Source organism: Anser brachyrhynchus (genome assembly GCF_964034855.1).
Source record: "Anser brachyrhynchus genome assembly, chromosome: 6".
NCBI lineage: Eukaryota > Metazoa > Chordata > Aves > Anseriformes > Anatidae > Anser > Anser brachyrhynchus.
In genome coordinates, this window is record NC_137700.1 from 30,138,617 (window position 1) to 30,160,590 (window position 21,974).

At 68.3% G+C, this 21,974-nt stretch overlaps 3 protein-coding genes across 3 annotated transcripts; 1 reads left to right on the top strand and 2 right to left on the bottom strand.

Annotated features, from left to right (window-relative positions):
• Nucleotides 1-404: 404 nt before the first annotated feature.
• On the bottom strand, nt 405-4,978 carry ENTPD7 (ectonucleoside triphosphate diphosphohydrolase 7). Its single transcript, XM_080597034.1, has 12 exons — nt 4,887-4,978; nt 4,605-4,760; nt 4,314-4,519; nt 4,089-4,239; nt 3,657-3,760; nt 3,461-3,517; nt 3,098-3,246; nt 2,856-3,022; nt 2,206-2,530; nt 2,024-2,109; nt 1,760-1,921; nt 405-1,616 (listed from the first exon to the last, which is right to left on the bottom strand). The coding sequence occupies exons 1-12, from the start codon at nt 4,892-4,894 to the stop codon at nt 1,385-1,387; spliced, it is 1,803 nt and encodes a 600-aa protein (XP_080453160.1). The 5' UTR covers nt 4,895-4,978; the 3' UTR covers nt 405-1,384.
• Nucleotides 4,979-5,419: 441 nt separating this feature from the next.
• Nucleotides 5,420-10,091, top strand: SLC25A28 (solute carrier family 25 member 28). The gene is made up of 4 exons (XM_080597087.1): nt 5,420-5,764; nt 6,273-6,501; nt 7,389-7,445; nt 8,988-10,091. Exons 1-4 carry the CDS (start codon nt 5,435-5,437, stop codon nt 9,503-9,505), a joined length of 1,134 nt encoding a protein of 377 aa, XP_080453213.1. The 5' UTR covers nt 5,420-5,434; the 3' UTR covers nt 9,506-10,091.
• An 8,845-nt stretch (nt 10,092-18,936) lies between these two features.
• NKX2-3 (NK2 homeobox 3) lies at nt 18,937-21,051 on the bottom strand. Its single transcript, XM_080597088.1, has 2 exons — nt 20,360-21,051; nt 18,937-19,704 (listed from the first exon to the last, which is right to left on the bottom strand). Exons 1-2 carry the CDS (start codon nt 20,694-20,696, stop codon nt 19,064-19,066), a joined length of 978 nt encoding a protein of 325 aa, XP_080453214.1. The 5' UTR covers nt 20,697-21,051; the 3' UTR covers nt 18,937-19,063.
• Nucleotides 21,052-21,974: the final 923 nt, after the last annotated feature.

Genomic DNA, 21,974 nt, shown 5'->3' on the forward strand with positions numbered 1-21,974 from the left:
GCCAGAGGGAGACTCGGGTACCCGCTCAGCTGGCAAACAGCTGTGCCTGGGCCCGGCAGGAGCTGTAGTAGCTGGGTGGGCTGTCACCCAGACAGTGCCTTCAGTCACAAGGCTGAGGTGTAAATAAGGTAAAAAGCAGAGAGCGACATCTCCCAGAGGCTTGAGGGAGCAGGCTCGCTTGCCTCGTCTTGGGAGGAAGGAAGTGGGCAGCGTTACTTGGAAGAATCACAGCAGCTCAGTGAGCTCAGCTGCGCGGAGCAGCTGCAGGCACGAAGGCACCTCGCTTGCTCCACACCTGCAGCAAGTCCCAGCAGCGTGAAACGATGCTCGGGCCCGCAGGTGTGCTGCCAGCCCCCCCTGTCGCTGCTGGCTGGATCTCACCGGAGCACAAGACACCTGCTGGATGGCTCGAGGCTTTTTTTATTGCTACAGGAATGGTCGCAGATGAATTCAAGTAAAAGTGAAGAACTTGATTTGGTTGATCAGGGCTCCAGCCCCAAAGGAACAGGGCTTGTGCCGGTGCCCGGAGGGATGCAGAAGGCAGCTCCAGCCCCGAGCTGCCCCCCCCGGCACCCCCAGTACGGCTGGAGTGAGGTGGCTGCCCCAGAGGCAGGCCCAGCCTGCGTTCACGGGGCAAGAACCACTGGTCCTTGCACTTAGTGCCCGATTAACTGTGGGATGCCCCATGCTTAGGAGGGAAGGAATGAAAGGAAGCACAGCCTGCTTCGGTGGGGCCTTGGGAAACAGTCCCTGAGCCCTCGGTGCTGCGCCTGGGTACCGATTAACACTGCAGGAGGATTGTTCTGCAGGGGAGGGGGCTGCAGCGGACAGCACAGCACCAAGAGGGAGGGCTCTGAGTGCGGGGTCAGCCCCAGCAGAGCAGCTCGGGGGAACTTTTGGCTCAGGGGTTCCTGCAGTAACGTTTTGAGCCCCGATGCTTGTACCAGCCTGGGGAAAGGCCGGCCTAGGCACCGGGCTGTAGCACCTCCTCACCCAGCTGCTCTGGGAACTGCTGACTGAGTCAGGGGATGGCCTGCTCCTTCAGGCCACAGCCCCGACTGGGCTGCCTCAGGCAAGTCCTGCTTCTCTGAGGGACCAGCAGGGGCTGTGGTTTGACCCTGCCGTGGCAGCAAAGGGCTTTGCTCTACCCCCTGCAGCAAGGTGAAGGCCGGAGGCCAAGGAATGCAAAGATTGGGACTGGGGCGAGGCTGAGAGGAGGGCTCCGTCGCCCGTAGCCACCTCGGACCCCAGCCCCTGGTTCGGAGGTGATGACGGAGCGCAGAGCTGAGATGGTCCTCAAGGAAGCGTCCGAGCCCTGGGCGCCCAGGCTGCCGCTTGGTCCTGGTTTTGCTGGTGCAGCTGGACAGCGGGCATGCCCCCAGTGTCATGGTCCATCCGCCTGGCCCGGCGACAGCAGCACCACCTTGTCCAGCCACGGCACGTCAAGCTGCGCGGCGCACTGCTGCCGCCGGTGGATGCGGCGCAGCCGCAGGAGGTAGAGGACTATGGCCAGCGCTACGACCAGGATGCAGGCGAAGAAGAGATAGTGGTTGTAGACGAAGGAGAGGCGCAGCCACGAGGCGTGCGCTTGCCGGATGCTCTCCTGCCGGAGATCCCTGCAGGGAGGAGAGTCAGAACCAGGGGTGAGCTGTGCTGGGTACACAGAGTACTGCTGAGAGCCCTGGTCCTGCTGCCCCTCCCCTCACGGCTGGGCTCTGGGGCGCAGCCCCGGAGCTAATTCTCCTCCTTCCTGCATTACCTGAGTGGCAGAAACCTTGTCTTGTAGAGGATGGCGCCCAGCGTCCACTGCACCTCCCGGTCGTACACCAGCTGGGCCGTGCGCAGGCTGGGGTAGTCCGGGGGGAAGCGGAAGCCCTGGTGAAGGACTTGGTACATCCAGGCTGACTTGAAGCACTGGTACCTGCGGGCGGCACACGGGGGCGTCAGCCGGGTGCGGCTGCGGGGCTAGACTCAAGGCAGAGCCCACCGAGCCCCCCCAGGGGGTACAGCCACGGCCCCTTACTTGACTCGGTGCTCGTCCGCGTGCGACGAGTAGAGGCCACCGCGGAAGCGCTGGGTCAGCACCTCCCACCTCTGGCTGCAGTACTCCTGGGGGAAGGAGAAGTCGGGGTTCAGAGCAGAGGAACATCCCCCGCCCCCTCCCAGCACCGTCACGGTGCCTCCCTGGGCCGGGGCAGCGCTCACCTGGGCAGCAGCGGTGAAGGTGGGGGCGTTGTAGCGGCCCCCTATGCGCAGCACGTCCTCGGTGCAGTAGAAGAACTCGGAGAAGCCATAAAACTCGCTGTTGCTGAAGTCAATGGGCGCTTTGTAGGCCCCCGTTAGGGAGTCCTGGCTGCTGTTGGGCCCCCCGAGGAGGGGCTGCAGCAGCTTGGCACAGGCCTGCCAGTCCCCTCGCCCGCGTATGTACAGCGTTCGGTCGCCCCTCGTCACCGTGTCCTCCAGCCCCACGGGCAGGCAGGGGTCCAGGAAGGGGGTCTCAGCGCTCAGCCCCGCCTGCTGGCCCTGCAGCCTGCGGAAGAAGCAAGAAACGAGAGGTGAGGAGAGAGCTGGAGGTGGGGACGTGACGGGACGACGCGCTGAGTGAGTCCCTGCTGGAGGAGGGGAAGGCAGCGGGCGGTGGCACCGATAAACCTGCCGGGCTCGGAGCAGGGCAGCGCTCGGGCGCCACGTGAGGCCCCAGCACCTGCTGCTGGCACCCAGCAGCTGCCAGCGTGGCCGTGGGAGCCGTTATCACCACAGGTGGCTCCTGGGGCAAATCCAAAGGGGAGAGAGCGCTGGGAAGGCCCCGGCGCCCCGTTTTGCAACAGGGGCGCCTCCAGGCACGGCAGCGGTACCGGTTGCGTGCATAGGTCTGGTTCAGCACGAGCTCCTCGTAGCGCTGCCGAGCGAAATTGCCCCCGAAGCCCAGGAAGGTGTTGACGTAGACGCGGTACACGTGGCCGGTGTGCTGCACGTCGCAGCCCAGGTTGAACTCCGCCAGCAGGCTCTTGGCAGCCTCCTCCTGGGGAAGCAGAGGGCGGCGATCGGCGACGGCCCGGGGTTTGCTGCCGGCGCCGTCCCCTGGCCGGGTACGCACCTGCTGCGGGGAGGAAAAGGCTCCGGAGCCGGGCACCTCGTAGGCGATCTGCAGGGAGGCGCCCCCCATGTCGAGGATCCCAACCGTGCGCTTCCGCACCAAGGACTCCGCCTGGTCCCCCAGCGCGACGGTGACCACTGCCGCCTCCTCTGCAACCCGCGGCGGCACGTCAGCGAGGGGCAGCGGGGCGTTTCCTCCCCCCTGCTGCCCCGCAGCTGCCCTGCCGTGCCCCCCCACGCCCTCCACGTGCAGGGACTTGGCGCTGCAGGCAGCGCTGGTGCCTCCTCCCCGTGCCCGAGGCTCAGCGTGCATGGCGGAGGCCAGACAGCCAAAGGGCCGGACGCTGCCTGCTCCCACGCTCACCGTCCTCGTGATCGAAGCGGCCCAGGACGAAGTTGATGCCAATCCACGCATAGACACCTGGGCAGGACAGAAAGGGGTTGCCCCCAGGCAGAACGCAAGTGCTCCCACCCACAGCCTGGCCGTGTCTGATGCCAGCTTTGTGTGCTCCTGGCTTAGGGCAGGAGGACGAGGCAGCGGAGGCGGCGGCAGCTCCTACCTTCCTGCTTCCCCGAGATCACTTCTGCGTGCGATTTGGAGAAGAGGAAGTCGAACTCCAGGGGTATGTTTCTCACCAAGTCATCCAAGATCGCGGCTTGCTGCCTGCCGGGGCACAGGAGGGGGTCAGGGGCCGGGTGACCCCCCCCAGAGAGCTGCTCCATGCGGAAGCACCGCGGAGAGGAGCGGTTCCCCTGCAGTGCGCCCCAGCACCCTCCGGAGGAAGGAAACTACAGAAGCTACGGCTGCTCGCTTGAGGCTCCAAACCAAAGTGTTTCCTCTCGAGGATGCTGCAACGCTCCGGCCCTGCCCAAACTTCCCTCCCCGCAGGCTCCAACCCTCCTCCAGCTCCCGCTGCTCCTTCCCGGTGCTCCCCCCCCCCCCCCCAACCCTGTCCTCTCCCGGGGCCGCGGCCGTTCCCCGCCGCGCTCACCTCTGGGGCAGCAGCCGCATGCCGGCGGTGCACAGGACGTACAGCGGCGTCTCCTTGTGCTTCGGGGCCGGCACGTGGGCGGCGGCGAAGCGCAGCAGGGGCCGCAGGTAGGGCGTCGCTCGCTCCGGGGCCGCTGCCGCCACCGAGATCCCTGCGTGGGCACGGGCGAGCCATGAGCCCCGAGCCCCCGGGGGGCGGCCCGGTGCCACTCGGTGCTGCACGTACCGGGTTTAATCTTCTTGACGACGGGCCGGCTGCCGCGGTCCCGCATCTGCCTGATGTCCAGCAGGTCGTGCGGGTTGCCGTTGTGCGGGGGCCAGAAGTAGACGAAGACCCGGGAGCCGCTGCTGCCGCAGTCCACCACCACGCCGTAGCTCAGCGCCGCGTCCTCCGTGTCGGTGGCCGCCAGCTCCTCCAGCCGCGACAGGTACCTGCGGCCGCCGGGACCGGTGACACCCCCGGTGTCACCACCACCACCCCCCGGTGTCACCACCACCCCCCCACCCAGGCACTCACCTCTCGCCCCGGCGTGGCGGCGCAGCCCAGCGGCGGGGGGCGGCGGCGGCCAGCAGCAGCAGCAGCAGCCCCGCGGCCACGGCCAGCCCCAGCGCCACCGGGCGCTGCCGGGACCAGGGCCACGGGGAGCGGCACGGCGGGCAGGGCACGGAGAGCCTGCGGGGAGACGGCGGGATCAGGGGCGGCACCGGAGGAGCCCCGGGGGGGGCACAGGGCGAGCGTCCCGGTCCCGGTCCCGGTCCCGGTCCCGGTCCCGGTCCCGGTCCCGGTCCCTGCGCTCACCGGGCCATGTGCCCCCGCCGCGCATCGCCACCGGCACCGCGGCCACGTCACCGAGCGCCCCCTCCCCCGGCAGCCAATGGGCGCCCCCGGAGCCCGGCCCCGCCTCCCCCCCCCGCCGCGTCCAATCGGTTCCTTTCCCTCGGCCCGGCCACGCCCCCTGGCGCACCGCCCAACCGGAGCCCCACCCCCCTCTTTCCCCCGTGTGACGTCGCCCGCGGACTTTCGTCCTATCGCGGCGCCGGGCCTCCGGGCCAATGGGAGCCGTCCAAATAAACCGCACGCGCCGGGGGCGCGGAGTGACGGGCCGCTCAGCCAATAGCGTCGCGCCTTCCCCGCGCGGAGCGGAACAGGCCGCCAGCCCCGCGGGCGGCCCAAAGGTCGCGGGGCCCGCCGGCCAACGGGCTGCGAGAAGGGGCGGGGCGAAAAGTTGAGGCAGCCAATAGGACCGCCGGGTGGCCGGGAGGGCGGGCGGCCATTGGCCGGCGGGCGGGCGGGCGGGGCGCGGCGGGGCCGGGGCGGCGGCGGCGGCGGCGGCGGGCGGCGGCGCCATGGAGCTGGGGGCGGGCGCGGGGGCGGGCGCCAGCCCCGGCGCGCGGGGCGGCGCGGAGTCGGGCCGCGTCCTGCTGCTGCTCATGGGCGGCGGCGGCGGCGGCGGCGGCAGCGCGGGGCGGGCGCGGCGGGGCGGCGGCGGCGGCGGCGGGGCGGAGGAGGCGGAGGCGGGGCCCGGTGCCGCTGCCGGTGCCCCCGAGCCGCGCTCGCCGCCCGCCCCCGACTACGAGGCGCTGCCGCAGGGCGCCGCCGTGTCCACGCACATGCTGGCGGGAGCCGTGGCGGGCGTCATGGAGCACTGCGTGATGTACCCCGTGGACTGCGTCAAGGTGCCGGCACCGGCGGGGGGGCCGCGGGGGGGGGCGGCGGGGATGGCCCCCGGGAACGGTGCCGGGCCCGGGCCTGGTGGGGCGAGGGGGAGGAGGAGGGAGGGGAGGGGGTCGGTACCGGGGGGTGTTGGGCCTGGGGGGGTCGGACCGGGGGTGTCAGACTGGGGGAGTGATTGGTACTGGGGGTGTTGGACCGGGGGCGTGACCGGCACCGGGGAGGGGTCGGCACCGGGGGTGATCGGTACCGGGGGTGTTGGACCAGGGGGTGATAGGCACCGGGGGAGTAGCACCGGAGGGTGATCAGGACCGGGGGGCATCAGGCCTGTGGGCGATCGGTACCGGGGGAGTTCTACTGGGGGTGATCGGTACCGGGCAGTGATCAATACCAGGGGGTGATCAGTACGGGGGGCGTCCTACTGGGGGTAATCGTTACCGGGGACACACACCTCGGTGCCCCCGCCCCGGGCCGCAGGGGTGACGGGCCGCCCGCCCGGGGCTTGCCTTTCAGACGCGGATGCAGAGCCTGCGGCCGGAGCCCGCCGCCCGCTACCGGAACGTGCTGGAGGCCCTGTGGCGCATCGTGCGGACCGAGGGCGTCTGGAGGCCCATGCGGGGCATGAACATCACCGCCACCGGAGCCGGCCCGGCCCACGCCCTCTACTTCGCCTGCTACGAAAAGTTAAAAAAGACACTGAGCGACGTGATCCACGCGGGGGGCAATAGCCATGTGGCCAACGGTACTCGTCCCGACGGGGCCCCGCCGCCCTCCTCCGGGGCCCCGCCAGGCACACGGGGCGAGCGGGGGCTGGGGACGGCGGGGAGGGGAGCGGGCAGGGGGCCGCGGGGCGGCGGGGAGGGGGCAGGCAGCCCCGCGGGGGTGGCGGGGCCACGGATGTGCTAAAGCCCTGTGCTCTCTCCAGCCGCGAGCTAGCGGTGCCGGGCGGGGTGAAGGGCCGCTCGTGCCTCCGCCTGCTCCTGCGCCCGCCCCGAGCTGCTCCCAGGTGTCCGTGGCTCGACGCAGGTCAGTGGCCAGCTGCCGGCCCCCCGAGGACGGATGCCCGTGGACGGGAGCCGCCGACAGACAAGCGGGGACCGGCCACGGCCGCGTGGGTTGGTGGCGCCGAGCGCGCTCCAGGAGCCCGCCCGGTGGGTTCGGGGCCGGTGGTGCCGTGGCGCCCGGTGCTTTTGTCGCCGCGCTGCGGCCCCGGGAGAGCGTGGGGATGAGGGGAGCGTAGGGCACGTCCCATCCTCAGCGGGCGTGCAGCGAAGCGCTGTGTGGTTCCTCCTCCCGCGTGGTGCTGGGCGTGGGGCACAGCGAGCCTTGTCCTGTGGGAGCCCTGCGAGTTGGTGGCCCGCGAGGGCTGGGACTGAGGGAGTCCCGGCCGGCCCACGAGACTTGACAGACTGCTGTGCTCCTCTTCTCCTCTCTGTTGAACTCTTTTCGGGTGGGATTTGCTGAGGACCGGCCCGCCTTCTGGACAGGAGATGGAGGCTGCCTTTGGATCTCGCCCTCTTCTGCAGGGGGACCTCCTCCTTTGCTTTGGCGGGGGACTCGGGGTCGTGGTGGAGCCCCGGGGTCTCTCGCCACCTCCTTCCCTCACATGTGGCAGTTCTTGTTTTGCAGGTGCAGCCGGGTGTGTAGCGACGTTGCTCCACGACGCAGCGATGAACCCTGCAGAAGGTAACGATGAGCCTGCCCTGCCGGGGGGTCTGGGAGTGGGATCTGCCCGGGCGGCCCCGGTCCCTCTGTGGCCCCCCTGTCCTTGTTGCTCGCCCGACCGCAGGGATCCTTTGGGGGTCAGTATAGGCTCTGTTTAGGGAGCCCGGCGGCTGCCAGTTAGAGCTGGGAACGTGGAGGGGATTCATTCTGGGGAGCCCAGCAAACCTCAGATGGGGAGGAGTAGGGGTTTGTGCTACTGACAGCTACCTGGAGCAGCAGAGAAAGCAAGAGGGATGTGATCTTGCTCTTAAAGTCGTTCCAAGTGCCTTGAAACCAGACAACACTGCGGTTAAAGCTCCTTGGGAAGATGCGATGTGGTTCTAGGCATGTGTTAAGGATGAAAAAGAAAAAGCTGAGATACGAAAGGTGCCTTAAAGAAGTCTGGAGAAGAGATAGCTTAGGAAATGTTTGGAAGGTACTGACTTTGTTAAGCTTGGTTTGGAAACGGGAGGAAGATTTTTAATTAACTAACGTGTGTGAAGGCGGTGGGAGGAGCGGAGGGGGAATAACGAGCATAGATCAGCGATGAATAGACTTACTCCTCTTAAAACTGGGAGGCTTGTGACAGCGGGCGAGTAAAGATCCGCGGTAGCAGCTGCGGTGGCGCGCACGGTGCTGAGTGGGGCCGTGCCCACAGCCTGGCAGCCCCGGCCGGGAGCCCCGCTGCCAGCTCCAGCTGACCCAGGCTCGGGGACTGCCGAGCCCCCGCCGGGCTGTCGCTCCCGAAGAAATCCCTGCCGTCAGCAAGGCCTCCTCCTGCCCACCGCTGGGCTCTGACCCTCGGGAGCAGGCAGCTGCTTTGGCCGGTCTGTTGTCATTCCTTCCCTGGAGCTACTCTTCTTACCCCGGCTGTAATATTTGCAGTCGCATCGTTTTTAGCTCCTGCTGGTCGTGATAAGTTAGGGGAGGCTGGACACAGCTGGAGGCTGTGCTGGGCTCCGTGTGAGGGGCGGGGGGGGCGGATTTTGGTGTCCGGTTCTTGCCCCGGGGTGGCTGTGTCTCAGCAGAGGCTGGTGATGGTTCCTGGCTGGGGGCTTGGCAGCATGCTGCAGATTGGGGGTGGCTGAGGGCTGAGGACGGACAGGATAATAGGGATCTAGAAATCTGGAAAATAAGAGAATAACTGCAGGGGGGTTTCTCTGTCTGCGCAGTAGGTCTGTAGGGAGGTGAGGAGAGGCGGGTCACGTGGAGGGGAGGGGGGTGCACGCATCGGATGTCAAACTTCACACCTGGGTACGAGGACGTTCCCTCAGACGGGCTACAGGGTTTGCAGGTGGTGCCGTGACGGCGACGCCTTGTGCAGATGTAGGTGGTACAGCCCTGCCGGGGCGCTGCTGCCCGGAGCGGTCTGCCCTGAGCTCCCGAGCCAGCGTGACCGAAGTCCTGAGCGCCCGCAGGGAGCCTGCCTTCACCCTTACCCTTTCTCTCTCCTCTTCCTCCCTGCGCCTGGGTCCCGGCTGCTGCTGCTGCTGCCGGCTGCTCGCTGCTGCCGTGTGTCCCAAGTGGTCAAACAGCGGATGCAGATGTACAACTCGCCTTACCGGCGCGTGACGGACTGTGTACGGGCTGTGTGGCGCAACGAAGGGGCCGGAGCTTTCTACCGCAGCTACACCACCCAGCTCACCATGAACATCCCCTTCCAAGCCATTCACTTCATGACCTACGAGTTCTTGCAGGAGCAGCTCAACCCCCACAGACAGTACAACCCAGGCTCCCACGTGGTCTCCGGGGCCTGCGCAGGGGCTGTAGCTGCCGCTGCCACCACGCCTTTGGACGTTTGCAAAACGCTGCTCAACACCCAGGAATCCCTGGCCTTGAGCTCCAACATCAGCGGACACATCACAGGCATGGCCAATGCCTTCAGGACGGTGTACCAAGTGGGCGGTGTGACTGCCTACTTCAGAGGGGTCCAGGCCAGAGTCATTTATCAGATGCCCTCAACGGCAATCGCCTGGTCCGTGTACGAGTTCTTCAAGTACATCCTCACCAAACGCCAGGAAGAACGTCGGGCTGGGAAGTGAGCCAGAGCTGAACCCGACTCCAGACCTGCTTCATCTCCCCTCCTGGTTTGTCTTCTGACCCTCTCCCTTTCGGTTTGGTTTGCGTTGAAGAGAGGGGGCAGCAAAGCCCTTCGGGGTTTAGCAACGCCGTTTCTTGCCCGGGGCTGCTGCAGCTCTGCTCCAGCTGCGCAGCTGGCTCTCTCCCGGGCCCTCAGAGATGTCCTGCTGGGAGCTGCAGCCCAGGTCGCGTCCCCTGGCACTTCGGTGGAGCTGTGCTCCTCTCCTTCCCGTAACAAAAGCCTCCTCTGCTGCAAAGCTCGCCCCTGCTTGGAGGGGAAGGTGAATGTCCTGCCCTGCCGCTGGCAGGGCCGCAGCTCAGCTCAGTCGCCAAGGGGGGGGCAGCGGCTCCGCCTGGGATGCCGGAGGCTTTGTCTGGCTTTTGGCTGAAGCAAAGTGTAAGCCTTGCCGTTGTCTTGTAGCACGCACACATGACGCTGACTGCCCTGGTGGTGGTGGTGGGTGGGGAAGGATGGCACTTGAGGAGGGGAGTCGTAGGTTTGTTAATGTTCCTGCTCTTGACACCTCCAATAAAAACAGTTCTGCTCTACTGTCGCGTCCCCTTCTTGCTCCCGGGTGGCACGAGACCTTTCTGACAGCCCAGTGCTGGGCTCTTTTTGGGGCTCTTGTTAGGGTGGCAGGTGGGGTGCTGTCTGCCAGGGCCCTGGAGCAGCAGCAGGTTTGGTGAAGGCCCTTGTGTGAAGGACAGGACGTGTCTTTCTCAGCAGTTTGATGGAAAAAGGCGTTAAATGGTGGAAGAAAGTCTGAGAAAAGCAGTGCTCTCAGCCCAGTCCCCTGCTAAGTCTCTCCGTATGGCCAAGTACCCGTTCCTGCAGCCCTGCACCACCGCTGCTGTCACAAAGCTGGACGGGGCAGCTCAGAGCGGCTTCACCTCATGGCAGCGAGGCCGAGAGTCCTGTACTGCCCAGCTGGGAGTCGTCCTGCCTCTCCCCTGCCGTCTCTCCCCTCCTCGGCCCGTGTGCCAGCCCCACTGGCCAGGAAGCAGCGACCCGGGCAGGGCAGCAGCCGTGCTGTGTCCCCTGCTGCCTGCAGGGTTTCGTCCAGGAGGCACCACCAGAAGGGTGGTCCCGTCCCTTCAGCTGGTGGCCCTGCCACAGGCACGGGTTGTTGGGGCCTCGTGGAGAAGCTGCGAAGGCTTCGTGGCTCAGGGCAGGGGGCGTTTCGATGCAGGGTGGCACTGGAGGGCCCTCGGGTGGTTTCTGCGCTGCCCTCGCATGGGGGATTTGGGGCTCAGCACAGCTCCTGGTTTGGGGTAGACCAGTTTGTGCTTTGATGGGTGTTTTAAAACCCTACAAACACAGTTGCTCGATATTTTCTCCAATTTAATAATATAACAGTATTTTTATTTTTTTAACTGTTTTCTTAGCCATGTTGACCCCGATTTCTTCTGGAGTCCCACCCAGCTCTGGCCCAGCGAGCCAGCATTGAGGGGCCATGTGCTGAGCTCCGACGCCTTGCTTACTTGTACCACCTTCCTTAGCCCACAGATCCTGTTGTGGGGTGCCGTGGGGACGCCTGGCCCCAGCGGGATGCTCCCTGCGTGCCTGCAGGAGGGGCATCCATCCCACGGACGGACGGGCCATGCCTGAAATAACTCCCTGGAGGAAATGCGCTCACGGCCCTGGTATGTGCTGTCTGCCAGTGTCCCTGGGGGCTCGGGGCTGCCCCGCACGGGGATGCTGGGGGGCTCTGCCCCTCGCACCCTGCTTGTGGAGAGGGGAAAGGGGCTTTGCTGCTGCTGGGAAGGCTCAGGGCTGGGTGAGCAGGGCTCGCCCTCGCCGCTCTGGGTGTCCCCGGGTATGGAGGGGACACGGGGTTGGCACCAGCCCTGCGTGGTTGCGTGCCTGCCCGCTGCTCCCCGCCTGGGCCGCGGGCTCCTTGTGCCCTGCCGCGGGCTCCTGTGCCCGGCTTGCTGTGCGCAGGCAGGAGGATCAGACACTCCTTAAAGAAACAAAAGCCACCGGAAAGCCGGTGAGCCTCCGGTCTCCCCACCATTTCAGCAGCTGGGGCTTTAAGAAATAACCCGAGTATTGCAAGATTTGGCAGCCCTGCGGCTCCTCCACCCAAGAGGGAGGAATCCGAGCAGCAGAAACGGCTGGGAGAGACCGAGGGAGGATCAGCGGGCAGCGCGGGGCTGGGCTCTGCCAGCAGGAGACGGGCACGGCCCAGCTCCGCGGGGACGGAGCAGAGCCGCAGCTTCGCCTCCGGCCCTCGCGCCGAGGCCGTTGCAGATGCCTCGGAGGGAAAGGCATAAACACAGGCGGGGGCCGGGCAGAGATTCGTGCCGTTAAATCCGTCGGCCGCTGGAAGCGGCTCTATAAATGTCAGCGGGAGAAGGCATGATTGAAGGTGACTCCGGGATGAGGAGGGGTGTTTCCAGGAATAACTGCCCGCAGACGTGCTGGGGGAGGGAGCGAGACCCCCGGGAACGGGGGTGTGATAACTCAGCACGGCACAGGGAAGATATTGGCCTCCCTCTCACCGGGCCAGGGCCTGCCTGCTCTGCTGGGGCTTTGCCAGCTCACCCGGCAGCAGCAGGGCGCTGCCAGTGCCCGCAGAGCAGCCCCGGGGTGGTGGCACTGCAGGGACGGCAGTGCTGCCCGGGAGCGGCCAGGGGCTTTCCAGATGTCCCTTTTGGCCAAGCCATGGAAGAGCGGAAAAATCCCCTGTCCTGCTGCCATCGCCTTCCATCCTCGGAGCTGAGCCCCTGCCCTGGGCCAGCAGCCGGCCCGAGGAGCGGCCCCAGGACCACGCACGGGCCACGGAGGGCAGGAAGGAGTGTGCCTGCTGCTGGCGCTGCCCGCAGTGTGCGGAGCTCCTCGCCACAAGACGGCTTCAGCTCAAGCCCAGTGTTGTGGGTGCAGAGTGGGAAACTGAACTGGGCACCAGGGGTGCTCAGAGGCCGGTTCACACCCACACACCCCGTGCAGCCCTTGGCTGTCAGGGGGTTGTCTCTGTGAGGCTCAGGGCCCAGTGGGGCTCATCAAGGGGAGCTTCAGGGGCCCAGGAAAATCCCTCCTGTCTGCAGCTTTCAGATTTGCCTTTTAATTGTGTTGACGAGGCTTCGTTAGGTCCTCTGGTCCACCTCCAGTCCTGCTGTGACTGAACGCATTTGGGTCCATCCCAGTTGGACAGAAGTCCCACTTTTGCCACCTCTCTTAGCAGGGTGTCTAGTTGATCCCCTGAGCTATCGCTCCTCTAACTTGAACGTTTTTTTTCATGCTATGGGTAGTGCCAAAAACACCTCCTGGGGGAAGGCTGCTGCTCTTGGTTTCTCACTGGTGATGATGGTGCTGTGAGCCCTGGGTGCAGGCTCCTGCAGTGACCAACCAGCCCCATACCCAGCACCTCCAGCCCCCGCTCGCGGTGGTGGCATCCCCACAAACACGTTCCCTGCCCGCAGCGAGGGGATTTTGCCTTCCCTGGGGGGCTTGGCTGGGGGTTGGGTGCCCCAGCTCAGCCGTGGCCGCTGCCCTTCCCAGGTCCCGTGACGCCTCCTTGAAGCCCCGCTGCACGAGGATGGGCCTGTGGCCTCCTCGGCATTTGGCTGTGCTTCATGTGAAATCCCTCCTACAGCCTCTTCTGAGTAACCGGGCTATTTTTGGCCTTCCAGCAAGGGAGCCGCGCTCAGCCCATCGGAGCTCCGCAGACAACCCGATTCACCCCCCTGCAGGATCCCCAGCCACGTCCAAGCCTTTGCTGTCCTTCGGCCCCACGGCCCATCGCCCCTCCGGCCTCATCCCGCTGCTGGTGCCAGGTGGGATGTCCCCGAGCGGGGCAGAGCGGGGCAGCACTGCCAGCCCTGCCCCAGGTGATGGACTTGGGGGCACGGCAGCCCTGCCATGGCACGAGCCCAGGCTATTTCGGGCAGCCCCCGTTTGCCTTGCCAGGAGTAGCTGGAGCTTCACCAAGACCCAGCCGCCCACTGGGGTAACTCGAGATGCCCGAGTGCAGGCTAAGGGCAGAGCTGGGGGATGAGCTCCTTGGGCCGGGGGTCTCCTCTCCCCCAGGGCAAAATGGGGAGGTCCCCTCAGCGTGGCTGTCCTGTGCCTGGGGGGTTCCTGAGCAAATCCAGCCTTGGGGGCTGAGTCCAAGCCATCCTTTTACCAGCCCGGCTTGGTGGCAGACAGGAGGGGGACGGGGGCACTGCCCCGCTGCACCACATCCCTGCCTGCACCCTGCACCACCCCAAAATTTCCTGCCCCAGCCCCTCTGCCATGGCGCAGTCGGTGCCTGCCAGCCCTGCTCAGTGGGAGGGGGGGTCTGGCGCCTGCGGGGAGCAGGGGGGTGCCCTCGCAGCCTCCCCCAGCCCCGGCTGCGCTGCTTCTGGGATTCCTCAGGGCTCTGTCAGACCCCAATAAAGTTATACAAGTTCTCATGACCCCACGGCCCTGCAGCGGTGGTAAACTCAGGAGCTGGGGCTGCCTGGACACAGAGCAGACGTTGCCTCTGGTGGGCTCTGGGAAGCTGCCTGCTGACCCTTGCTGCTGCTGGAGCAGCTGGGGGACAACCCCTGCCCGTGCAGGTCCCAGGCAGCCCGGCTCTGCCGTACGTCGCGGGGATGCGGGCAGGAGGGGAGCCCAGGCTTCGCCTAACAGCCTGAAAGGTAAAGCCAAGGCTGAAAACCTGCTTTGTGGGCACTTAAGAGGCCATCCAGAGAGCCACCCATGACATCCCGTGGCTGGGTCTGCTCTCGCTGTGTCTTTGTGTGTTGGGAACATTTTGGGGCTGCTCCTGGCCCTTGTCTCCCCGGGGTGCTTACGGCACAGGGGCTGACCTCGTCTTCGGGCAAGGCACAGAGCACGTCTAGCAGGGCACGGCGGCTGCGAGGAGAAATGCGAACCCAGGCCGTCTCCTCTGCCCCCAGCACCTTTGGGTGCCCATCAGGGCCGGGCAGCCCGTCGCCTGGAGCACCGCCAGGGGCTATAAGAAGGGACGGGAGCGGGGAGCTGGGCCGACACCGGGCCGCGGCTCCAGCAGGGGCACAGCTCCCTCTGCAGCCCGGAGCTCTGAGAGGCCGCAGGCGCTGCGCGCTGCGCCCGTCCCCGCTGTCCTCGGTGTCCTCGGTGTCCTCCGTGTCCTCGGTGTCCTCGGTGTCCTCGGTGTCCTCGGTGTCCTCGGTGTCCTCGGTGTCCTCCGTGTCCTCGGTGTCCTCGGTGTCCTCCGTGTCCTTGGGCAGGACCCGCGGGGGCAGCGCGGGGCCTGGAGGCTGAGGGCAGAGCGGGGCCGGGGGGGAGCTCCGGGGATGCTGCCAGCCTGGGGGGGCCGGCACCGCTTCGGGGTGGAGAGGGGCTAAAGCTCCCCGGCTTTCACAGAGCCAGCGAACGGCCGGGCACAAGGACACGGCAGGGGCCGGGGGAGGTGCTGAGCCCCCCCAGCACCAACCCAAACCCAGCCGCGGGGACACGGGGACAGCGGGTGCCTGCCCCCAGCCCGGCCCCGTGCGCTTGCCGATAGGTGGCGGTGCCGTATCTCGCTTGGGGACAGGCCGGGGTCCCGTGCCCCAGCTGGGAGAGGGGGCGCCCGGGGGTCCCGGCCGGCACCCGCAGCCCCGGCACCGCTGCAAAGAGGCTGTGCTGCTTTTATGGCGCTGCCCCCAGCCGGCCAGGGCTGCGGGTGGCCTTCGGGTGGTGGCTTTCGGATGGCGGCCCCCGGACTGCTCTGCGCTGCGGGGCACGCGGTGATGGGGTCTCCTCGGGAGGTTTGCTTCAGCCCCCCCAGAGCAGCTCTGCGCCCGCTCTCGCCAGTGCAGGGACCAGGCTGAAAAATGCAAGAGCCCCCCCCCCCGCTAAGTCAGGTGTGGCCACCTCGTGGTGCGCTGGGCAGGCTCGAGGAGGGTTTGGGGCCAGCAGTAGCTCATCCACGGAAGTCAGACAGGTCGCTGGCACTTGTGCTGGTAGGCAAGTGGCGTGAGAAACCCCCGCTGCACAGCACAACCACTGATATTTTAATTTATTTACCCAATCCATGGCTGGCCACAGCTTTCTCAGCACTGGGGAGTGCTTGGGCAGCAACCCCTCCTTGTGTAGGCAGGGGACAGCTCCCAGAGTACTCCCTCGGAGCACTGAGGGCTCCTGCGGGGTCCCCAGGTCCCTTCCCCCAAGGCCTCAGTGGCTGTGCCTGGGTTGGAGCGGGGTCTGCAGGCAGCCTGGGCCCCCGCGCGTCTCGCCCTGCGCCCAGGCGAGCTCCCTGCTGATGCCTGCAAGCGCACCGTGAACCAGGAAGGGTGAAGTGCACGAGGGGGGAGATGACCGCAAGGCTTGGAAGGGAGAAGTGGAAAAAGATGTCGGGAAGTAGAGGAAGCCAGAGCACATCTGCGGTGCTCCAGAGGGAGCTGTGCTGCTCCTGTGCGATCCTGAGCAGGACAGAGGCTGTAGGAAACCAGCTGCGACTGGGGTTTGAACAGCCCCTTCCTGGCAGTCACTGGAGCCTAGTGGAGCGAGGCAAGATCTGCTCATGGGCTCCTCCTTGGCCAGGAAGCCTGGATGAAAATCAGAATTTGAGCCCATGCAAGGAGTGGACCTGAGGTCTGGTGGTTAAAGCCTGGCCTCCTCGCCCAACCCCTCCTTTGCCTTAAGCCAGTGCGTTGTTTTGGGCAACCTCAGCCCTGCCCAGAATCAACCAGCACTTTCAGTGAATCCCCCTGTTTGACTGGGATGGAACAACACGCGACCTCTGCCCCTTGACCATGGTTTTCTGCCTCCCTGACGTTCCTCCAGCCCTGCCACCGCCACCACAGGACCACGCAGGAGGGAGTCCCACCGATGCTCTGCACCCCTTGCCTCGGGCGCAGCCAGCAGCACCTCACTTCGGCGCAGGGCGCCATGGGATGAGGTGCGTCACGGGCGGGCGCTGCCTCCAGCGTGGCCACGCAGTGACTTCCCTCCATTGTGTCTCTCCTCCCTGGGCCGCTTGGCCAATCTGCGGTCTCCCACCATCTCCCTCCCACCGGCCTCCGCCGGCTGTTCCTCCTCTTTGGAGCGCTTCACTTCCGCCGCCCCGCTCCCAGCTCCCCAGCACCACTGGCCGCTCCGTCCTCCCCATCGGCTCGGGGGTCTGGATCCCTCCCACCGAGCCCCTGGCCCCCTCCCACCCCCCCAGCCTGAGCTGGTGGGACAGCTGGGATCTGTCCAGGAGCGGGGCTGGCTATGGTGGACGTCCAGGAACTCCCTCCACCGTGCCTCAGCAGCCTGCAGCCGGGCTTCTTGGCATCCCTTAGGCCCTGGAAGAGCAGCGGCTGCGTGCTGGTCTGGCCCCGGGTGGGGACGGCAGGGCTGGGGAGCACACACGGGTGTCACCGGGCATAAGCGGGGTGCCCACAAGACTGAACTCATGCCTACGGCAATGCTTGGGGCTGTTGGTGCTTCGTCATGCCGGTACTGCCTGGCGTTGCCTGTTGCAGCACAGCCATGGTGTGTGTGTGTGTGTTTGTGTGTGTGCACGCGCCCCTTTGCTCTGCTCGAGTGGCTGCACTCCAGAGAGTGGTTGCAGGCGCATGCATCTCAACCAGAGCCTCTGGGTGCTGCTGGGGGTGCGGTGGGTTTCTGACCATCTAGCACTTACTTGGAGGGGCTGTGCTAAGCGGGGAGCTCTTCGCGCACGCCCCAGTTTTGGAGGAGGTTGTTCTGCAGTTTCCATTCCTCCAGCTTGCTCACCGAAGCGTGAACTCGCACGGGGTCCCCTGTTTTTACAAACAGCAGTCTGGCAGAACGTGGAGGAAAATGCAGCTCTTTCCTATGGCAGAGACAAATCTCGGCTTGCTGCTGCCGCGGAGGGAGGACATTGCCTATCTTTGTTCTTGGCTATCCTGTTTCTACCCACGAGACCGCGGGGCCTTAACCGCTCATCTCCGAAAGCCAAGAGCGGAGCCTGGGCTTCCTCTCCCGCGACACCTTGCTGCCATCCAGCAAACAATCGCCTGGGCGTGCCGCATCCTCTCCCAGCGCCGGCCCCGCGAAGTCTCCCGGCCGCGGGGTGGCCGCGGGACAGGGCTGCCGAGCCGAGCCGTGCCGAGCCGAGCCAGGGCTGGGGCCGGAGCCTGCTCGTGGCCCGGGGCTGCAGCTGTGAATTTCTCCGGTGGTTTCCGAACGGTGCGCACTTAACTCGCACGGTGCAAATAATAATAATAATAATAATATATATATATATATATATATATATATCAGCGCGGGTTTTAGCAGCGCCCGTGCCCGTGAGCTGTGCGGTGGCGTGCGGCAAAGCCCAGGACACGCGTGGGGAGGAGGGCAGGACGCGGTGGGCACACGGAGGGGAGGCACACGGAGCCCGGGGCTGCGCCCGGGGAGCCTGCGCACCGCTCCCGGAGCACCGGCGGCGCGGCTGGGGAGACGTGCGGGACGCCGCGGGGCAGCTCCCCGCACCGCCGGGGCGAGCCCACGGGGCTCCGCAGCCGCCCAGCCGCCGGGCCCCGCACGGCAGCGGCACGGCGGAGCCGGCACCGCCCGAGGGCTCCGCGGCGAGGCCGCGCCCGGGCCGGGACCGCGGCTGCGCTCCCCCCTCACAGCTCCGGGACGGGACGGGACGGGACGGGACGGGAGCTGCCCCGCAGCCGGTCGTGCGGGTCTCGGCCGCCCCCTCCCCCTGCAGCCGAGCGAAACGGCTGAACATGTAGCAATAATGCCCCGGCATTCAGGCTGCCCGGCCCGGCCGGCCCTAATCAGCGGCCCGCGGACCCCCCCTCCTCTCCCCCTGCGCTCAGAGAAAGGGGAACAAAACCCAGCACGTTTCTGCAGCCCCCGCGCATAAAGCGCCGGGCCTGGGCCTCAGTGGGGGGCAAAGCGGCCCGTCAATCTCGGCGCCGGGGCCCCTTTGTCCCTCGCCTCCCTGCCACACCTTTTGTTCCCGAATCCAATAAGCGCCTATTCCCGCTACCTTCCTCGGCGGCTCCTTTCAGCGCCGGCCCGGCGGCCACAATGGGCCGGCTCTGAGCTGCTCGGCCCCATTCAGCGCCTTGGCACGCTCACAATCCCGGCCCGGCCGCCCTGCCCCGCGGGCACGGCGCTGCGAGAGCCCCGCCGCCGCCGGGCACCGGCCCCGCCGGGCCCCGGCCGCCGGGCGAAGGAGGAGCGGGCGGCGGATATTGCACCTGGTTTATTGACTGACTCCGCGAGCTGGCGCTGGCAGTAACCGATACAGAGTAGATAGAGGGGCCGCGGGAGCCCCGGGCCCCGCCGTCGGCTTTTTTACAAGCAAAGCTGCTCCGCTGGCGCGGCGCGACCGGCTCCGGGCCGCCCGTCGCGGCGGCACCTCGGGGCGGCGGAGCTTCGCGGGGAGCTGGGGCAGCCCCGGCCCGCCGCCCCGCTCCGCTCCGCTCCTCTCCGCCGCCGGCCCGCCCCGCGGCCCCGGGACGACCGGGGGCCCGCCGCGCCGCCCCTCCGCCGCCGCCGCCGCCTTCGGTCCAGGGCTGCGGCGCGGCTCCCGACGGCGCTGCGGGGCCGCCGGGCCGTGCTGCCTTGTCCGCTCCCGGCCCTGAGTGCGTGCGGGCTACCAGGCCCGGATGCCCTGCAGTGCGCCCTGGCTGCAGGACGGCCCCGCCGCCGCCTGGTGCAGAGGCTGCCCGCCGCCGCCGAAGCCCCCCAGGCCGCCCACGTTCACGAAGGGGCCGGCGGCCGCCGCCGGGCTGCAGGCGGCCTGCACGGAGGCGCCGCCGGTGCCCGCCGGGTAGGTGCAGCCGTAGCCGGGGTTGTAGGAGGCGGCGTTGCCGTAGCCGTAGGCGGGGAAGCCGTTGTAGGAGTAGGGCCCGTTGTACGCCGAGCTGTAGCCCTGCGAGCCGCCGAGGCACGGCTTGCCGTCGCGGACCAGCACGGGCACGGCCACCCTGCGCGGCGGCGGCGGGGCCGCGGGGCCGCCCAGCTCCAGCGACTTGTCCTGCCGCTGCCGCTTGCACTTGTAGCGCCGGTTCTGGAACCAGATCTTCACCTGCGTGGAGGTGAGCTTGAGGCTGCTGGCCAGGTGCTCCCGCTCGGGCGCCGACAGGTAACGCTGCTGCTTGAAGCGCCGCTCCAGCTCGAAGACCTGCGCCTGCGAGAAGAGGACGCGCGGCTTCCTCCGGCTCCGCTGCTTCGGCCTCTCCGCCTCGTCCGGCTTCTCCGCCGCGTCCAGCGGCTTCTTCAGGGCGCAGCTCTCTGCACGGGGGAGCACAGGTCACGGCTGCGCCTCGCCCACGCCGGCCGCCGCCGCTCCCGACGGGCCGCACCGGGCGGCGGGAGCCCCGCGCCGCGCACCGCCCCGTGCCCCGTGCCCCGTGCCCCGTGCCCCGTGCCCCGTGCCCCGTGCCCCGTGCCCCGTGCCGCGCCGCTGCGCGCCCGTCGGGGAACCGCGGCTCGGGCCGGGAGGCAGCGCCGGGCCGGGCACCGACACCGTGCTTGCGGGCCGCCGGTTCGGGCGGCGGGGCCGGGCGCGTCTCCGCGCCTCCGGGCCGGCTGCGGAGGCACCGCCGGGCCGAGCCCCGGGGCCGCGCCGCGCTCGGAGCCGGGCACCTGCTCGCCCGCCGCCTCTCCCCGGGAGGGCTCCGCCGCACCGGGCGCCGGTTGGGCCTAACCCGGCCCGTTCCTCCTTCCCTCTCCGCTCGCGAAATTTGGGAGCGGGGGCCTGATGGCGGCGGGGCCCGGTGGAGGCGCTTCCCGGGGCCGCGGAGGCTGCGAATTCCCGCATTCGAGGTGCTCGGGGGAGGCGGCGGGGCCGGGGCTCCGTGCCGACCGACCCGGAGCGAACCGCGGGGAACGGGAGCGGCCCCGTCCCGGCGGGGCGCGGGGGGAGCGCGGCAGGGCCGATACTCACTCGGGTCGCGGGCCGCGGGGTCCAGCTCCTCTCCCGGGCCGGGGGCCTCGCAGGAGCCGCGCAGCACGGCGTGCACGTAGCTGTCGGTGGAGATCCGCGCGTCCGCCTGGCCGCCGGGCGCTGTCAGGTAGGACAGCTTGTCCTCCTCCTCTTCCTCCTCGCCGTCGGAGAAGCGGGCGCCGTCGGCGGCCGCCAGCAGGCAGGCGGCGGGGTGGAAGTGGTGCTCCAGGTGGTGCGGGAGCTGGGCCCCATAGTGCGGGTCCTGCTGCTGCTGCTCCAGGTTGAGGATGTCTTTGACAGAGAAGGGGGTGGAGGTGACGGGGCTCGGTAACATCATCGGGGCAGCGAAGCAAGCGGCCGGGGAGTCCCGCGGGCCCGGCGGCGCTCGCGCTGCGGCTCGGCGGGGAGCGCCGCGCCCGGGGCGGGGGGAGCAGGCAGCGCCGAGAGACGAGGGGCCGCGCCTGCTCCTGTCTAAGTTGCCTCCATTAGCCCGGCGCTGGGGGTCTGCGTTTTGTTACAGCTTCTGCAGGGACAGCCAAGGGCTCGGGAGCCTCCTCTGCCCCGGGCCGGCACGTCACGGCGAGGAGGGGCCGGGGGCCGGGGGCGGCCTCGCCATTGGAGGGAGGGGGAGGCAGAGCCGGCCCCCTGCCCGGCTCCGGCCGCCCGGCCAGAAATAGCAATGTATTAAGGCTGCGCTCGGGGAGGCCGCTTCCCCGGAGAGCGCCCCGCCGGCCCGGCACCCGCCCGCCGGGGCACAGCCGCGGGCTCGGGCATCGCGCGCCGGGGTCGGGGACCCCGGAGAGAGCCGCGGCCGCCGCCGCGCCTCCCAGTGCTAAGCACGTGTAGGTAGGTAGGGACCCCCGCCCCGGCGCGCCCCGCTGGCCCCTGCCCGCGCACGGCTCGGCCCGGCCCCGGGAGGGGCGAACACGTGCGGCACAACCGGGGCCCGGCCCCCCCGACAGCGCGGCCACAACCGGCCGCCCGCTTCCAAAAGTGCCCCGCTGCCGGGAGGTGCCCGCCGCGTCCCGGGCGGACAGCGGCCATGCGACGTACACGTAGCCCGACCCTCCCCGTGCCCCCGGCCCCCCCCCCCCCCCGGTTGTCCCGCAGGTCCCCCGTAAGAGGCAAATCACCGCCGGCCACAGCCGGCGCGCACCGCGCCCGCCCCGGGAACGCGCCCTGCTCCCTGCTCCGCCGCGGCCGGATCGGGCCCCGGAGCCCCGCCGGCACCGGGCACCGGAGAACCGGGCCGGAACGCGGCGGGCGGGCAGCCCGGCGCCGCGGAGGAGCGGGGCAGGGGCAGGGAGCGCTAACCCGGGCCATTCGGCGTTTCCTTTCGTTTTCTTTCGTTTCCTTTCGTTTCTCCCGCCGGTAACGGGCGGGCAGCGGCTCCGCGGAGCCGCCACGCCGCCGTGTCGGCGGGTAACGCACCGGGCGAGCAGGGCGCTGCCCGCAGAGCCCCTCCGCACCGCGAGTCCCCCCCGGGCCCGGAGCTGCGCCTTCTCCCCGCCTAGCACACCGGAGCGGCGGGGCGGGGGGTGCCGGAGCCCCGCGGCGGGCCCCCGCGGCCCCCGGCAGCTCGAAAGGCACAGAGCCCGCCGCGGCGGGGGCACCG

Coding starts and splice junctions, on each gene's coding strand:
- ENTPD7 (XM_080597034.1), bottom strand. Junction 4,240..4,313: donor CGTCAAGAAGATTAAACCCG/GTACGTGCAGCA, acceptor GTGCCCACGCAG/GGATCTCGGTGGCGGCAGCG. Junction 2,531..2,855: donor CAGACCTATGCACGCAACCG/GTACCGCTGCCG, acceptor CTTCTTCCGCAG/GCTGCAGGGCCAGCAGGCGG.
- SLC25A28 (XM_080597087.1), top strand. CDS start 5,435: ATGGAGCTGGGGGCGGGCGCGGGGGCGGGCGCCAGCCCCGGCGCGCGG. Junction 5,765..6,272: donor ACCCCGTGGACTGCGTCAAG/GTGCCGGCACCG, acceptor CTTGCCTTTCAG/ACGCGGATGCAGAGCCTGCG. Junction 6,502..7,388: donor CAATAGCCATGTGGCCAACG/GTACTCGTCCCG, acceptor CTTGTTTTGCAG/GTGCAGCCGGGTGTGTAGCG.
- NKX2-3 (XM_080597088.1), bottom strand. CDS start 20,696: ATGATGTTACCGAGCCCCGTCACCTCCACCCCCTTCTCTGTCAAAGAC. Junction 19,705..20,359: donor CCCCGCGGCCCGCGACCCGA/GTGAGTATCGGC, acceptor TCCCCCGTGCAG/AGAGCTGCGCCCTGAAGAAG.